Consider the following 18,948-nt stretch of genomic DNA (forward strand, 5'->3'; position numbering starts at 1 on the left):
CACACACACACACACACACACACACACACACACACACACACACACACACACAAACACACTTAAACATTCGGACATACAAACAAAGTATTGTGACACTTTTTGTACTCCAACTAAAACATTTCTCCCCAGTGTGTTCCTTTCTCCGCCTCAATGTTCGTCGTCTTTACTTGGTGTTGTTGTGTCTGACTGGCACCCAACGTTTGTCAGGTCCATTTTGGAGGTACCCCTATTTTAGCGGCGGTCACGTTTTCCTTGTGAAATAAAGTTTTGATCAGAAAAGTGCACTGGGGAAGGGACTTTTAATGGCATAACATGTTTTAATGAAATGACACGGGTATGAATGTTTAAGTTGGGGTATATCATTTGTCGCAATATTTTGTTTTGCGAAAGTCACTATTCACACTAGTTATTGAGTTATTAATTATCGTTCATGTAATTCATCGCAGGTGTATTCTCATTAGGGTGAAACGAAAGGGATTTATAAGTATAGTACCGGCCCCTTTAAGATGAATAATTGCACGAACTGTTTCTTAATGGACGATACTGGCAGACATCGTCACTCATTACAACGTGGTGTTGATGTTTCAGGTGAGAGAGACAGCACAATGGGAAACTGGCTACAGCGTATCTTGCCCATTGTATGGACACCGTGTCAGGTAAGCGCCCGTCGCCGTCTTGTATTGTCTATGGTGCTGTCCAATGTTTTGTTTTGTCAATCGTGATGTATTTTGCATTGTGAACTGGTGTGCATCGCATTGTATTCGTATTATCCATATTATTGTATTTTCCTGTTTTTGTATTATCCATAGCATTGTGTTATCCATATCATTTTTTGTCCATAGCATTGTATTTTCCATAGCATTGTATTTTCCATAGCATTGTATTTTCCATAGCATTTTGTTGTCCGTGGCATTGTATTGTCCATAGCATTGTGTTGTCGATTGTCATTGGTTGTTGTGGTGATTCCGCATGTGCGACATTTCCTAGACTGACACACATCAAACAGTACACAAGCTGTCGTGACTGGGATACTGCATACGAGGGGCACTCATTATGTTTTGCAACCTAGGTTTTCTACAACACATACAGCCAATCTGTCTACTCCAGATTTTGAAAGAATCCCTCCTCAGCTTGTACACATTGTACCATCCTCCTAAACCAGTTGTCCATGACACCCCAACACGTTGACTTGGGTATGTCAAACTTAACGCCCTCGGGAATGCTCGGGAATCGTTGGTGTTCTGAAACTGCTTTCCCTTCAACTGCCCCTTGACGGAAGGGAACAGAAACCAGTCATGGGGGTCTAAGGCGTGTGAATATGGTAGGTAGGAAACAAGCTGAACACCATTGGCGGCTAGAAAGTCAAGAGTTACAGCTGATGTGTGCGTGCTGGGTTTTTCGTGATGGAGCAGTAGACCACGCACACCCAGTCGGAGACGTCGTGTGCAACATACCAGAAATAAATTAGGCAAGCAGTGGCTGACATACCAGTCAGCAGTTACCGGTTGTCTGTCCTCAAGTGATATGGTAACAACGTGGCCAGATGTTGCAAAGAAATACACTATCATTTGTTAGGAAGCCCTTCTGTTTGTTTTGAATTTTACAGGTGGGTTCTCATCTAGGGAGACACACACCGCCAACTGGTGCTTCATCTAGGGAGACCCACACCGCCAACTGGTGCTTCATCTAGGGAGACCCACACCGCCAACTGTTGCTTCATCTTTGGGTGCTATAAGTTTTCCCATGTTTGGTCTTCTGTTCCGATGTCCCAAACGTGAGGAAACCTTCTTCCGTCAAATGTTGATAGCATATGGGTGCACCAGTCAACCCTACCCCGTTTTGCTCTTCACTAAGGTTATGGGGCACCCAACGGTTACAACGTTTCCTTGGGCCACAGCAGCTGTGAAAACTACGAGTGAGACTTCACGATTAAATCTTCATTATGTCATGTATTTCAGCGTATATCATTTTTGGGTTCATGTCAATCAGGGAATCTGCCCTAGAGACGTTTTCTGGGGTAACGATTGTTGCCATTCGACCACAACGGTCAACGTTTTCTAACGTCCATGCGCCAGTAATGAACTGTCTGAACCACCTGAAAACAGTTGCTTTCGATGGAGATTGATTTCTAAAACATTATTTTACATTTAAAAAGCACTCTTAAAAAGAGTTTCCCCGGCAGTAGCCATAATACACCATTGCTCGAAAATCACTTCGCGAAAAGTCAACACTGCTGGCAGGAGACCCATCACCCTTACTGGACATGTCGACATTTTATAGCATTGAACGAAGACGGTTGCACGGAATCAAGTAATTTGTGTTGACACAAGTCTTTCCAAAACTGGTCTTTGATGAAATGAAAAAAGCAAAGTAGTGACTTCATTACTTTGCCCAGGTTGCAAACTATAATGAGTCCCCCTCGTACTGATGCAATACAATGGGGGCTTAAGCTTCATTGGTTTACATGTCACCGGCTGTTCAGTTTATTCTTTAGGTTTCAGTGTCATTATTTCATCATTTCTTACCGCTCATTGTAAAAAGGCTCCAGTGTCTTACCGCAAATGGGCATTCGTTTCCTTCTGTCCCCTCTTTTAAGGTTTCTTGCACAGCAGAAACTACATGGTGTTTGCATGTTATATTGTTTTGAAGACGTCTCTTATCTCGTGGTCTGTGAATTGTAGAAATGATGATGAGGCCTGTCAGTTTGCTGTCTGAGTGCTGTGAGCACTGTAGACATACTGCACGTACATTCTCACAACAACAGAGGACACTGAACAGTGAAGACATACAGCACATACATTCTCACGACAACAGGGGACACTGAACAGTGTAGACATACAGTACGTACATTCTCACGACAACATGGGACACTGAACAGTGTAGACATACAGCACGTACATTCTCACGACAACAGGGGACACTGAACAGTGTAGACATTGAGCACGTACATTCTCACGACAACAGGGGACACTGAACAGTGTAGACATTGAGCACGTACATTCTCACGACAACAGACAGAGGACACTGAACAGTGTAGACATAGAGCACGTACATTCTCACGACAACAGGGGACACTGAACAGTGAAGACATACATCACGTACATTCTCACGACAACAGAGGACACTGAACAGTGTAGACATACAGCACGTACATTCTCACGACAACAGAGGACACTGAACAGTGTAGACATACATCACGTACATTCTCACGACAACAGGGGACACTGAACAGTGTAGACATACATCACGTACATTCTCACGACAACAGGGGACACTGAACAGTGTAGATGTAGAGTAATCGGATTCTTGTAATCGGTTTCGGTATTCAGTCACCGGGCACTTCCGCCTGCTCAGGGTTCAAATAAAGCCGACCCAAACAACCACGCACTCTTTGTAGTTTGTCCACTTCGTTCGTGTCCTAGCTGTGCTCTAGAGAACACCACATGGTGTCAGAAGTGGGGTACTCTTTTCATATACTTTGTTTTTGCGACGGGCATCAGTTCCTCTTGGCTAAACTGAGTGGAATGGCCTGCCGTTCGAACGGAATGAATGATTCACATTTTTGTGGACGCCACTACTTTGTAACTTGCGTGTAACAAACTGCGCCTGTCGGCTATAGGTTGATTTTTTCGGTAAAAGAAAAACAAAATTAGTAAGATTTATCTCTACTAATTCGATAAATCAGCCCTGATACTTCGTTCTTCAGATTTGTCAACTCTTACGAGAAGAGAAGCACATAAATTGCTCAGGACGATCTTTTGAACGGCGGTAGCGCATAGGATACAACATGGCAGCAGCTCCGGTAAAACAGTTCACAGCGAATGTCACCGCTCCAACAAAACTGGATGTCAGCGGCAATCTCGCCACTAACTGGAAAAAGTTTCGACGTCAATGGGATAATTACTACATTGCCAGTCGTCTAGCACTAGAGAATGACGCAGATGGAAACGAAACGGCGTTTCAGTGTGCAGTATTCCTTGCAACCATAGGAGAAGATGCAATGGAAATTTATGAAGGTCTCAAGTTTGCCACTGCAGAAGACAAAAAGAAACTCTCAAAGGTGTTGCAAACGTTTGAGGATCATTGCGTAGGCCATACAAATGAAGCTTACGAATCATACCAATTCCATTCCCGTCGCCAAGAAGAAGAAGAGAGCATAGAAGCATATCTTGCGTGCCTCAGACAACTTGCAAAAACATGCAACTTCAAGGACGAGGATAGGATGATAAGGGACCAAGTGGTCATGGGAATCCGAGAGGATACACTGAGAGAGAAATTGTTGGAGAAAAGAAACCTCACAGTGGAGGACTGTCTGGATACGGGCAGAATTCACGAGAAATCAAGGCAACAGCTTCAGTCCATGGCAACCAACAACCATACCCAAGTCAACAGGGTCAGATCAGATCGTCAAGGACAGAGACCGTCTGACTATAACCAAAGGAAGAAGTACGGAGAAGAGAAGCACTCCAAGTGCGGAAGATGCGGAAAATCCCCTTCACACAATAGACAAGATTGTCCAGCGAAAGATGCAGAGTGCAGAAAATGTGCAAAAATAGGACATTACGCCAATGTGTGCAGAACAAAAGCAGGAGTTAGGTACGTGGAGGAAGAAGATGAAGACGAAGCCTTTCTGGGCACAATTAGGACAGAATCAGTCAACCAGATCGAAGATGACAAATGGCACGCCAAAATAAAAGTCAACGGCAGGCTCATGAACTTTCGTCTCGACACGGGAGCTGATGTCACAGTTGTGCCAGATCGATGGTTCCGCAAAAACTCTCCTCACATCCAGCCCACCGAGAGGAAATGTACAGCTGCAGGGCAACTTCCGCTCACTATTCTCGGGGAATTTAAGGCAACTCTAGAAACGGAAAAGAAATCAGTCACCGAGAATCTGGTCATCGTGAGGGATCTGAAGGAACCACTGTTGGGGAAAAACGCATTGGAAGCATTACACCTGGTTGAACGCATCTACACGGTTGATGCAGATAGTGAGATCAAAGAGAGCTACCCAGAGCTTTTTGAAGGCCTAGGCAAGATGCCCAACAAATACACAATCAGAATGAAAGACAACGATTCACCCTTTTCCATCTCAACGCCTCGACGCCTTCCATTGCCTCTGAGACAAAAGGTCCAGGAGGAACTAAAGAAAATGGAAGAAGATGACATCATCAGACCGGTAACGAAGCCAACAGACTGGTGTGCACCAATCGTCGCCGTTCCCAAGCCAAATGGCCGAATCAGGCTATGTGTGGACTTCACCCGGCTCAATGAGAAAGTCCAGAGAGAGAACTTTCCACTGCCAACGACAGACCAGCTTTTAGCAAGAATTTCAGGAGCGAAAGTCTTTTCAAAGCTAGACTGCAACAGTGGCTTCTACCAAATTCCACTCGATGAGGAATCTCAAGAACTCACTACTTTTATCACACCGTTTGGGAGGTTCTGTTTCAAGCGTTTACCTTTCGGGATCTGTTCGGGCCCAGAAATCTTTCATCGAGAGATGACACACATCCTCGCCGGGGTACCGGGTGTCATTGTTGACATTGACGACGTTCTCATTTTTGGGAAAGACCAAGAAGAACACGACCAGAGACTCAAGATGGTTCTGCAGAAACTCAAGGAGGCAGGCGTCACACTCAACGAAAAGTGTGCCTTCTCACTCCACACTGTCAAGTTCTTAGGTCATCTCATATCACCGGAAGGCATTGAGATCGATCCTGCGAAAGTGGAAGCCATTACCAACTTTCCCAAGCCAACAAACATCACAGAGTTACGGCGCTTTTTGGGCATGGTAAACCACGTTGGAAAGTTTGCTCCAAACCTCGCGGAGACAACAGAACCCCTCCGACAACTTCTACACAAAGAGAATGATTGGATCTGGAATGAGAAACAGGAATCTTCATTTCAAACTCTGAAGCAGCAGCTGAGTTCCGCACCAGTGCTTGCTCATTACAGTCCTGAGAAGCCAACAAAAGTGTCAGCAGATGCATCTTCCTTTGGCATGGGAGGAGTTCTTCTACAAAAGGAAGAAGACGAATGGAGACCCGTCTTCTATGCATCAAGAGCCCTCACTAGCACGGAACAAAGATATGCACAAGTGGAGAAAGAAGCTTTGGCCATGACTTGGTGTTGCGAAAAGTTCAGAGACTTCCTCGTTGGACTATCAAGATTCGTGATTGAAACAGACCACAAACCCTTGTTAGCCCTCATGCAAACCAAGCTACTGGACGAGTTGACTCCGCGCATACAACGCTTCAGAATGAGAATGATGCACTTTTCCTACGACGTGATCTACACATCAGGAAAGAATCTCACGACTGCCGACACGCTGTCTCGGGCTCCTGGGAGCGTTCCTGCTGAACAGGATCGCCAAATGGAGTTTGAGACACAAATGCATGTCCAGCAAGTTATTGAGAGTCTTCCAGCGACGGACCAGCGTATTGAAGAAATCAAACTCAAGCAAAGCACAGACGAAACCTGCAGCAAGATCATCGAATTTTGCAAAGTAGATCATTGGCCGGAACATGCAAAGAAGAACCATGTGCTGAAACAGTATTGGACAGCAAGAAACGATCTGACAGTCGTGCAAGGAATTCTTCTCTACCAAAGTAGACTGGTTATTCCCAGCGAGATGAGAAAAGATATCCTGCAACGTCTTCACGGAGGTCATCAAGGCATTGTCAAATGCAGAGCACTTGCCAGAAGCAGCGTCTGGTGGCCAGGATTGTCCAAGGATCTGGAAACAATGATACAAAACTGCAGCGTTTGTGAGAAGGAACGAATTCTACCGCTAGAGCCTTTGAGACCTAGTAGTACACCTGAGTATCCATGGCAACGCATAGGGACGGATCTGTTCGAATGGAAGGGTCACCAATATTTGCTGGCTGTGGATTACTACTCGCGCTGGATTGAAATCGCTCACCTGACACAGACAACCTCTTCCGCAATAATCCAGCATCTGAAATCCATCTTCGGTCGCCAAGGAATCCCAGAGGTAGTCATCTCGGACAACGGTCCCCAATACAGTTCCCGAGAGTTCGCCAAGTTTGGTGAAACATACGGATTTACGCACATAACCAGCAGTCCGCATTACCCGAAAGGGAACGGAGAGGCGGAGAGGGCAGTGCAAACGGTAAAACACCTCTTAAGGAAAGCCGAAGACCCCTACTTAGCAATGCTGAACTACCGAGCTACCCCACTCCAACAGGGATACAGCCCAGCAGAATTATTGAACGGAAGAAAACTCAGAACTACGATCCCGACCATGAGTTCCCACATCCCCAATCACCCAGACGTCGACAAGTTCAAGGAGAAGGATCATCAGCTGAAAATGAAACAAAAGGCATACTTCGACAAGCGTCATCGTGTTAAAGCCTTGTCTCCTATGGATCAGCCAGATCAACCAGTCTGGATCAAGACTCCTCGTGTGACCGAGGGTTCCGTCGTGAACTCTCAGCCAAATCCTCGGTCCTACATACTTCAGACCCCAACTGGAAACCAACGACGAAACCGACACCATCTCCGTAAACGCAGTCTCCAGCCTTCTCCAGGACCAGGGGACATTCCAAGAGCAACGTCCCTCCTGCCAGCTCACGCTGCAACTGAAAACGATGTGTCACCAGGAAGTCAGCTGCCTCCACCGCCACTGCCGTCCACTGAGGAAGAGACAAAGGATACATCGACTGCAGATGCCCCTACTGAAGTCATCCGCAGCAGAGCCGGTCGGATCATCAAGCCGAGAGAAATTTGGGATATGTGAATGAACGCTAACGCTCACTCCAAAGAAAGGGAGATGTAGAGTAATCGGATTCTTGTAATCGGTTTCGGTATTCAGTCACCGGGCACTTCCGCCTGCTCAGGGTTCAAATAAAGCCGACCCAAACAACCACGCACTCTTTGTAGTTTGTCCACTTCGTTCGTGTCCTAGCTGTGCTCTAGAGAACACCACAGTAGACATGCATCACGTACATTCTCACGACAACAGGGGACACTGAACAGTGACATACAGCACGTACATTATCACTACAACAGAGGACACTGAACAGTGTAGACATACAGCACGTACATTCTCACGACAACAGGGGACACTGAACAGTGTAGACATAGAGCACGTACATTCTCACGACAACAGGGGACACTGAACAGTGTAGACATAGAGCACGTACATTCTCACGACAACAGGGGACACTGAACAGTGTAGACATACATCACGTACATTCTCACGACAACAGAGGACACTGAACAGTGTAGACATACAGCACGTACATTCTCACGACAACAGAGGACACTGAACAGTGTAGACATACAGCACGTACATTCTCACGACAACAGGGGACACTGAACAGTGTAGACATACAGCACGTACATTCTCACGACAACAGGGGACACTGAACAGTGTAGACATACAGCACGTACATTCTCACGACAACAGGGGACACTGAACAGTGTAGACATACAGCACGTACATTTCCAAGACAACAGGGGACACTGAACAGTGTAGACATACAGCACGTACATTCTCACGACAACAGAGGACACTGAACAGTGTAGACATACATCACGTACATTCTCACGACAACAGGGGACACTGAACAGTGTAGACATAGAGCACGTACATTCTCACGACAACAGGGGACACTGAACAGTGTAGACATACATCACGTACATTCTCACGACAACAGGGGACACTGAACAGTGTAGACATACATCACGTACATTCTCACGACAACAGGGGACACTGAACAATGTAGACACACATCACGCACATTCTCACGACAACAGGGGACACTCGCATTGTACGTTGCAGGCGTGCTGCCTGTGCAGCAGGGAATCACGGTGCATCAGGCAAGGGGTGTGTGACTGCCGTGCGAACTGTGCCCGCTGTACCAACTGTGCTGCTCAGGGCTGTACGAATCGCGCCGTTGATTTGTTACGTCTTTGGTAGCCTAAAAACTCATTAAAAAAAAAAAATAATAACACTCACATACTTCAAATGATCTTTTGTCACTAATTCCTTTTGTCACTAATTCCTTTCTAACATGTTCAGTTCTTACAGTAGTTGATAGTGGGGGGGGGGGGGGGGGGGGGGGGATCCTATCTTATTCTGCGTACTTTTATTGTGGTTCCGATAGCTCTTAGAGTTTCATAGTTCTCACCATGTCTGTATAGTGTATGTATTTAATAGTTACTGTGATACCAAATTGTCTTACCCATGTATGTATGATGCTATGCGCCAGTGATGTATGAATGCTATTTATTTTTGTTTTTATCACACAGCAAGCTGCTTTCCTCGTGTATTTTTTATGTTCATTCATGTATTGTACACTTGGCAATAAATTATCTATCTATCTATCAAAAATTTACTTAGACACAACATTCCTGGGAATTCTAAAACACTGATTCCTGACTTCCTGACAATTAAAGGGAAAGTAATCCTGACATTCCATTTGTAAAGAACAAGCACAGTTCCTTCCCTTACACTAATAGACAAATCAGTAAGCCCCCCCAAAAGTACTTTGTAAAAATGGTAAAGAATGAATACGAATGAATACTTTCACAGGTTTACATGTTTCAAGGAGATTAAGACTTTTTACAAGATTTGACCAAAAGAAGTGTTACAAGAACCGTCTACAATGTTATCGTGATTGCCACAGGTTGTAGGCACATTAAACAACAAACAATAACCAGCCAACCAACCCATCTCTGTCTGTCTATCTCTGTCTGTCTATCTCTGTCTGTCTATTTCTGTCTGTCTGTCTCTGTCTCTCTCTCTCTCTTTGTCTATCTGTCTGTCTGTCTGTCTGTCTATCTCTGTCTCTGTCTCTGTCTGTCTATCTCTGTCTCTGTCTGTCTGTCTTTCTACCTGTCTATCTGTCTGTCTGTCTGTCTGTCTGTCTGTCTGTCTGTCTGTCTATCTCTGTCTCTGTCTCTGTCTGTCTGTCTCTGTCTGTCTGTCTATGTCTGTCTATCTATGTCTTCTGTCTCTGTCTGTCTGTCTGTCTATCTCTGTCTGTCTACCTCTGTCTGTCTGTCTCTGTCTGTCTTTCTCTGTCTGTCTATCTCTGTCTGTCTATCTCTGTCTGTCTGTCTGTCTATCTATGTCTGTCTATCTCTGTCTGTCTATCTATCTCTGTCTGTCTGTCTGTCTGTCTATCTCTGTCTGTCTCTGTCTGTCTGTCTCTGTCTGTCTATCTCTGTCTGTCTCTGTCTGTCTATCTCTGTCTGTCTGTCTGTGTCTGTCTGTCTATGTCTGTCTATCTATGTCTTCTGTCTCTGTCTGTCTGTCTGTCTATCTCTGTCTGTCTACCTCTGTCTGTCTGTATGTCTATCTCTGTCTGTCTGTCTCTCTATCTATGTCTGTCTGTCTCTGTCTGTCTATCTCTGTCTGTCTATCTCTGTCTGTCTGTCTGTCTCTCGGTCTCTCTGTCTGTCTATCTCGGTCTCTATGTCTGTCTATCTCTGTCTGTCTGTCTGTCTGTCTATCTGTCTCTGTCTGTCTCTGTCTGTCTATCTCTGTCTATATATGTCTGTCTCTGTCTGTCTATCTCTCTCTGTCTATCTCTGTCTATCTCTGTCTGTCTATATCTGTCTGTCTCTGTCTGTCTATCTCTGTCTGTCTATATCTGTCTGTCTCTGTCTGTCTATCTATGTCTGTCTATCTCTGTCTGTCTATCTCTGTCTGTCTATCTCTGTCTGTCTATATCTGTCTGTCTATCTCTGTCTGTCTATCTCTGTCTGTCTATCTCTGTCTGTCTATCTCTGTCTGTCTATCTCTGTCTGTCTATCTCTGTCTGTCTGTCTATCTCTGTCTCTCCTGCCACCCCCCCCCCCCCCCCTCCCGTCCCCCTCAGCTCCTACACGGCCGATATAATCTGTCAATTTGTTTGGGGTCGTATTCATGCATTGTCCGTGTCAGTGTCGAACAATGCAAATAGACTGAACATTCCTCATTGATGACGATCGCAACAGCCAAGTTGATGGTTGAGTGTTTGGAACCCCGCCACCTGCTTGATAAAGAGAAGAGATGTTCCGATCCTCTGGGTCACTTTATTTGCATACCTGCTTGCCCCCCCCCCCCCCCCACCTCCCCCCATGTTGTGGTACAAAACCATGTAAAAATGGTAAAGATCCTGAAATCCATGTCAGTGAATTATAGAAACATGAAAATACCAAGCATGCATCCCACGACACAGAGTAGAGTATAAGTATATGGCCGACGGAACATACGGCCAAGCACATACAATCCTCTTCGTGCAAAACCATGAGTGTACGTGGGCGTTTTGGCCCACAAACGCACAGGAAAATAAAATAATGTTTGTACCATGTGAGGAAACACGTTCACATACTATTGCATGACAATAAGGTGAGTCACACTATCTAAAACAACGCTATGACAGAAGTGACGGTCATATCATGCACACAACTCATAATTATGAACAGCGCTATGACAGAAGTGACGGTAATATCATGCAAACCACACATATAAACATCGCTATGACAGAAGTGACGGTAATATCATGCACACAACTCATAATTATGAACAGCGCTATGACAGAAGTGACGGTAATATCATGCAAACCACACATATGAACAGCGCTATGACAGAAGTGACGGTCATATCATGCACACAACTCATAATTATGAACAGCGCTATGACAGAAGTGACGGTTATACTATGCACATCACACAGGGACCGGCTGTGGAATGTGCTCCGCCGTGCAGTACCTCTGGGTCACCGGGGAACCAGGCTGTCTCTCCTGCCCCGCCCTTGATGGCAAGATCACAGGAATCAGAGGACCAAGCGTTAAGGTTGTCAGACCATGAGGTAAATTCATCTCAGAAAGATAAACAACAACACCGAAACCTCATATTTTAAGACTTGAAGTTATGTTTAAACTGAATAAGGTGCATTATCATTAGTTTTACTCTTTTTGTGTTGTTGTTGTTGTTGTTGTTGTTGTTGTTGTTGTTGTTGTTGTTGTTGTTGTTGTTGTTGTTGTTGTTGTTGTTGTTGTTGTTGTTGTTGTTGTTGTAGTTGTTTTCCTTGTTTTCCTTGTTTTTGTTTTTCACTTTGAATTTACACCATAGAACAACTGTTTTTAAACAATTATCTTCTGTGTTCTAGGCAAATATTGTGTGAACCACCAACGAGACATAAGTCCCTATTTGGTGTCCGTATTTTCACCGTCTTCATAGTTGACGTAGGTTGTGAATGGTACTAGAAGTGAGCAGACAGTACAGCATCATGTCTTTGATTCCAGAGAGAGTTTCTCAACGCCTGGTTTCCTCACCTTGAGAGCGAATCGTACATAATCCCCCCGGCTCACATTGACACTGTGCATGAGAGAATGGTATATATCGGAGAAGGTGAGCGAATCCAGGTACTGAAAACACAGCAACAAATAGACATAGATGAGAGTAGAGAGGTCAGGGACACTGTCCGCATAGACACAGTGCTGAAAAATGTCCACCACTGCATGAATCAGATAAAGAACAAAGCCGCAAGGGAAAAAGAAATTATGGTACTTCTGACCCAAGCTAAATTTGGTGTATATGGTGCCGATACCCAAAGCATCTATACTGGTGCAGCCGCCAGGAACACGAACAGCGTCAAAGCAGAGCCGTTGAACCTGGAGGAGGACTTTGTTGACCTGCTCGCCATACATCGCGAGCGTGGGATAATGATGGCGGCAATCATACCTCAGACAGAAGACGACCCCCTTGCAGTTCAAGAAGAACTAAAGAAGGCCGCTGCCTACCTGAAGCAAGCCAGAGATGTTGTGAGGCGCTCTGTTCTGGGTGACCTGGTAACACAGCCAGCCCTCCACCAGGCCATTGTCCTGCCCGACACAACGAGACGCTGTCTGGAGGAGGTGCTGCTGAACATGAGCGATGTAAGTTAACTCTTGACCTACACTCGCTCACACACGCAAAAACAGACGAACGCAGGAGAGAAGTAGAGAGAGAGAGAGAGAGAGAGAGAGAGAGAGAGAGAGAGAGAGAGAGAGAGAGAGAGAGAGAGAGAGAGAGAGAGAGAGACAGAGAGAGAGAGACAGAGAGAGAGAGAGAGAGAGAGAGAGAGAGAGAGAGAGAGAGAGAGAGAGAGAGAGAGAGAGAGAGATTTGTTCACCAACGTAAAGTAAGGGCCAGTTCATAGCGCTAGGCTTTTTGTCCACACACTGTATGCAGTGTCCGTCCGTATGTCCGAACAAAAAACTTAACGTTAAGATTATCTCGGATGATTTTGAAGCTAGACCTTTAAACATTTGCAGACTTCTGGTATTTAATAATCTTCCGATTTGACCCCGATTTGATTGACCTTCGTCAAATGTTGGGGTCACAGCGGGGTCATGCTCATCAACTTTTTAAGTTTAGTTTCTTTCAGATATTTGGGTAACAAAGCCTCCATATTTCACACAATTGTAGGTGTTATTAATCAGCAGACATGACCAAAATGTAGCTTGTTTCGAAAATGTTCACAGTAATAGCATGGACATGTTTGCTGGACAAGATGATCACCACTGAACATATCTGGAATAATACAGGTCACACTTTTGATCAACTTTTGTTCGATTATTCTGATGCCAACGTTCTCTTGAACATTGAATTTATGAAGCTGAAAGAGGATTTGTTTAATTTTTGTTATTAGGGTTAAGTCTTAAAATGTGTGTTAACTTACAGAGGTTATGAACAAAAACCAAAAAAGGGTCATATTGGGGGAGGTCAGGCATAAAAGGGGGTGGTTGTACAAGAAGGGAGGGACTCTTGTGGGAGTGGTGGTGGTGGGAGTCTTCCATGGGGGAGGGGGGATCCTAAAAGAGGGAGGGGTGGGGGTTACATTGTTGTGGGACAAGACGAAGGCGAGTCGAATTTCATTTGCTTTTTATTTTTTACTGTCCAGAGCTCTAAGAACAGTGACCTTGAATAGTAGACGTCATTTTTTTGTCGCGAAAACGACGTCACTTGTACTTTACGTAGCCTAATGGGCGTCACCACAAACGGGAAACTCTTTTCCGAAAAGATGGTTTGCTTTTGTCCAGAAAGTTGTCTTTTAGGCTGGTAAACACTAAAGCAGGAATGAAGAGATTTCCAACTCAGGTAGGCCTAATGTTACACTGTCTTTGTGTGCATCGTGTATTAAACCATCCCTTGTGCCATTTCCCGCATTCTTTACAGTCCGTGTGTGTTGATCTCAGTTACAGGAGTTGCAGGAAGGCCTCAGCGTCGAGCCAGGTCGGAATGTCAGCCAGATATGTCTTTGTGAGGACGATATGGCTGACCAGACAAGGCTCGACGCGTGGTGGAGGGCAAGCTTTGAACGGAATGAGGGCGGGGACCCTGCCATGGATACAGCTACCTACACACAGTTGGTTGCCAGGTACTGTTGCATAGCTGTATCATATCGGTGAAGCGCACGCACGCACGTTTGTTATTACTTGACCTAACGTAATCTATCTTTCTTTCTCCCCCCCCCCCCCCCCCCCCCCCCCCTCTCTCTCTCTGTCTGTCCGTCTCTCTCTGTCTGTCCATCTCTCTCTCTCTCTCTCTCTCTCTCTCTCTCCTCTCTCTCTCTCTCTCTCTCTCTCTCTCCTCCTCTCCCTCTCTCTCTCTCTCTCTCTCTCTCTCTCTCTCTCTCTCTCTCTCTCTCTCTCTCTCTCTCTCTCTCTCTCTCTCTCTCTCTCTCTCTCTCTCTCTCTCTCTCTCTCTCTCTCTCTTGTTTCTCGTTACGAATTCTCTGTTTTGATCTCTCCCTGTCTATCCCTGTTTGTGTTTTTGTGTGGATGTTTTTTTGTTCGTGGTCTTTGTGGTGATTGTTTGACTTGCTTTGATTTGTTTATTGCTTTGATTGATATGCATGCATGCATGTGTGTGTGTGTGTGTGTGTGTGTGTGTGTGTGTAACGGTATGTGTGTGTGTGTGTAACGGTATGTGTGTGTGTGTGTGTGTGTGTAGGCAGGACGGTGTGTGTGTGTGTGTGTGTGTGTGTGTGTGTGTGTGTGTGTGTGTGTGTGATATACCTAATAATGTGTGAATGTGTATGATGACAGATTCTCCATACCACTGACAACGGTTGAGCTATTCCTCAGCAGAGAGCCTAGACTACAGCTGTGGACCCAGGGCCATCTTGTTCACGCTGTTGGAATGGAGCATGGTCGACCCATGTCTTGCATAGCTCTGTTCCCGCAGCAGTTTCAAGTCTTGGAGGAGCCGCCAGACGACGACGACGTCGACGTGAGGATCCTCTGGGGCCCGACGGGCACTTCAAAAAGCGTAGTCTTGATATTGAAGGGACATTTTCTGCTGAGGAAGGGCTGCGGCACCGTCTTCGTTCTTCAGACGAGTGATGATGGCGCTGCTGCTGCTTACCTTGTGGGTCATCAGGTGAGAGAGACTGCCGGACAGGGAGCCGGCAGCGTGCAGCTCGTCAACATGGCGGAGGTACTGGACGAGGATGGTGACTGGACAGAGGAAGGCAAGAAGAAAGTGCAGGCCTGGGTGGAGGAGCTGTGTCAACACGCACAGACACACGGACGCGTGCACATCCTGGCCGATGAGGCTGAGTGGTAAGAATGACGCTGTACACTGAATCTAACACTGCCTCCTGTCACTCTTGTGTTGGCCGGTGTGGTCGTGTTCGTTGGAAGGAAGTCTGATAATTCACAAATGTTATTATATTCACACCTGTTTTATAACAAGGTCATTCCTGGGCTTTTGGTCGAGAAAATCGGAAGATTTATGTAGAAGTAATGGCTCTTTATTTTGAAGTTTGAATAATAGACTGGGGCATGTTTATTAGATGTAGAATGTGAATTCAGCAACTGTCACTGCGGTGTGTACTGATCAGTGATGTTATCAATCTGTCCGATCAGGCGCCACCCTTTCTTTGTCTGCCATTGGAAAAACTTGGTCAAGGTAACGAAGAGTGGAGCGAAATAACGTCATTCTGTTTACGTCATTATTAATCATTGCGTCATTTCATTTCAGGTTCACTGTGATTCTTATCCTGAACAGCAATCTTTGTGACTTCCTTTTTGCCAGGCGTTTTTGTTTTGTTTTGTCAGTTTCGTAATTCCAGGTGTAATCAGGCACTGACACACCTGTCCGTTCTGTTACTGTGACGTCATCACGAAGATCTACACTGCGTTAAAACAACCGAGTTTTGTGAGAACTATAACACACCTGTCTGTTCTGTTTCTACACACTGACACACCTGTCTGTTCTGTTACAGTGACGTCATCGCAGAGATCTACCGGGCGTTAAAACAACGACACGTCCGGTTCACCTTGTGGGCAGCAGGCGTTAAGCTAGATGTACCTGCCGACATGGAGCGTTACGTCCGCAAACTGACACAGCCCCTGAGAAGCCCACCTGCTGTGGTGAGAGAGGTGGAGCAGGCTGACGATATGAAGGATGGAACGGTCCCGGCCTACACCAGGCCGCCAGTGTCCGCACCGTGCGACGGCCCACCTGTCCTGACGGTTGGTCACTATGATGATGACTACCGCGGTGACAGACAGGGACATGAGGGTGACTTCACATGGCGGTGTGCACGGTGCGGGGAGCTGGTGGCAGACATGCTGCGAGATCTTCGTGTCGGTCAGTACACCTCTGTCTGTCTGTCTGTCTGTCTGTCTGTCTGTCCGCCTGTCTGTCCGCCTGTCTGTCTGTCTGTTTGTCCGCCTGTCTGTCTGTCTGTCTGTCTGCCTGTCTGTCTGTTTGTCTGTCCGCATGTCTGTCTGTATGTCTGTCTGTCTTGTTTGTCTGTTTGTCTGTCTGTCTGTCCGCCCGTCTGTCTGTCTGTCCGCCCGTCTGTCTGTCTGCCTCTCTCTCTCTCTCTCTCTCTCTCTCTCTCTCTCTCTCTCTCTCTCTCTCTCTCTCTCTCTCTCTCTCTCTCTCTCTCTCTCTCTCTATGCAGTGTCAGTCAGGTTGTACAACATTTCGATGACGTCATTATACTTACAAGAAACATTGATATTTGCGTCATTTACTGTGACGTCGTTACATAATATCGTCACAAGTCTGCCAAGGTGAGGTGTTGAACCCTAAATAATATAAAATTGTTTTTCCTATTTTCAGGTGGTTGTGGTGCTGCTGATGTAGTTGTAGTCTCTGTTCACGTGTTGCTGCAGCCGGTGTTGGTGCGGAAGTTAGACATGGGTCGTCGTTGTTGTTTGTGTCGTGGTTGTTGTTGCTGGTGATGGTGGTGTCGTCGTCGTCGTTGCTGTTGTTGTTGGTGTTGTTGTTGTAGTTGTTGAAGTCGGTGTGGATGTATATTACACAACGACGATGTGATGTTGACGGTGTGTGTGATGTTTCAGGTTGCGATGACAACGCTCCCCACGGGCAGGGCGGCCTCACCTACAGCGACGTCTTTGTGCTGGGTGACATGTACTGTGACACAGACACACCGGATGATCACGACTGGTCACCAGCACCCTTCATCCGGGGCCTCGAGTCACGCGGCGTCCCCACCCGTAAGGTGGCTCATAACGACACAGCGGCCGTTAGACAACTGGCTGAAATGACATCGGGTCCCACACAGAGAGCGGCAGGTAGGGGTCGAGACGAGGCGGTGACGGTGGCCAATGAGGACACAGTATGGGGCTTGGAGAGACACGTCGTCGTCTACCTGGACAGTATGTATAGTGAAAGTGTTGGTAGTGCTGACCGTACCGGCCGCCTGAGATCCATGTCGCGGTCCACGGCCCAGGTGATCTGGGTGAAGAAGGTTAGGACATAGACAGCGACAGCGACACTGAGTGACACCCACATCTCGTCACCGCCACCACCACCACCTGTCTCAACTACACATCCCGCAACGTCCAACGATGTCTAACAACAACCACAACAACCACAACAACAACAACAACAACCGTTGAACTGAAATTCAGCATTTTATTGACTCCATTTACTGAAACTCAGCAATACCTGTCCTTACAACCTGCCGCTCTCTGACAACTACGACGACAACATCATCCTCTACCACGACATCCACCACCATCCGCCACCATCACCACCGACACCGACAACAACAACCCGAGTGACATTTTTATCGTTTTAAAATACGGAAAGAAAAATCTCTCAACACATCGCTTCTTGTTCACTGACAAGCGCATGATTTCATTAAAAATTAGCGTCATCAAGAAATGACGTCACGGACAGACAGTAAATTTTCTAGGGACAGTGGAATGCGTGGTCTATCTCCATGGAAACATCCATGAACATGCTAACAAGAGAGAGAGAGAGAGAGAGAGAGAGAGAGAGAGAGAGAGAGAGAGAGAGAGAGAGAGAGAGAGAGAGAGAGAGAGAGAACAAATACAGAGACAGAGAAGGACAGAGAGATGGACAGAGAGATGGACAGAGAGATGGACAGAGAGAGTGGGAAAGGGGAAGAGGGAGAGGAAATATCATTTTGATACCATACGTCTACCGCTGAGAACTGTTTTGGGATATTTTGCTAAAAAACAACAAATACTGTAATATCAATTCAGTGTCAAAACTATTCCGGTTCTTAAATGATTAATACATTCTACGTATGATGAATTTGAAATCTTGTTTTCTTCATTTTTGACAGTTCATCTGCGCGAGCATGTGTGGGTGCTTTGATGTGTGCGTGTGTGTGTGTGTGTGTGTGTGTGTGTGTGTGTGTGTGTGTGTGTGTGTGTATGTGTGTGTGTGTGTGTGTGTTTGTGTGTGTGTGTGTGTGTGCCTTGGCGGCAACACTTTCTATTGTAATCCTAGTGTTAGCACACCTACATTAAGCTCACTGAACAGAGAACAAACAACACGTACACAACTTCTTGGAGTAAAGATAAACTGGAAATCATTTGGAAACAAAGTGCTCCAAATCCATAGCCCTTCCCCGACAGTTACAACTCTACGTACGCACACAAACACACGCGCACGCACACACAAACACACGCGCAAACACATAAACACACACACACA

At 46.0% G+C, this 18,948-nt stretch overlaps 1 protein-coding gene across 1 annotated transcript; it reads left to right on the top strand.

Moving 5' to 3' along the window:
• The first annotated feature begins 590 nt into the window (after positions 1-590).
• LOC138950550 (uncharacterized) lies at positions 591-18,550 on the top strand. The gene is made up of 7 exons (XM_070322266.1): positions 591-656; positions 11,690-11,824; positions 12,261-12,893; positions 14,196-14,377; positions 15,048-15,563; positions 16,229-16,596; positions 17,319-18,550. The coding sequence occupies exons 1-7, from the start codon at positions 606-608 to the stop codon at positions 17,738-17,740; spliced, it is 2,307 nt and encodes a 768-aa protein (XP_070178367.1). The 5' UTR covers positions 591-605; the 3' UTR covers positions 17,741-18,550.
• Positions 18,551-18,948: the final 398 nt, after the last annotated feature.

This window comes from Littorina saxatilis, linkage group LG16, assembly GCF_037325665.1.
Source record: "Littorina saxatilis isolate snail1 linkage group LG16, US_GU_Lsax_2.0, whole genome shotgun sequence".
Lineage (NCBI taxonomy): Eukaryota > Metazoa > Mollusca > Gastropoda > Littorinimorpha > Littorinidae > Littorina > Littorina saxatilis.

What these genes read in the sequence shown, in the direction of transcription:
- LOC138950550 (XM_070322266.1), top strand. Translation starts at nt 606, where the DNA reads ATGGGAAACTGGCTACAGCGTATCTTGCCCATTGTATGGACACCGTGT. An exon ending in TACACACAGTTGGTTGCCAG is followed by an intron (nt 14,378 to 15,047) that starts GTACTGTTGCAT and finishes GTATGATGACAG; the next exon opens with ATTCTCCATACCACTGACAA. An exon ending in CTGGCCGATGAGGCTGAGTG is followed by an intron (nt 15,564 to 16,228) that starts GTAAGAATGACG and finishes GTTCTGTTACAG; the next exon opens with TGACGTCATCGCAGAGATCT.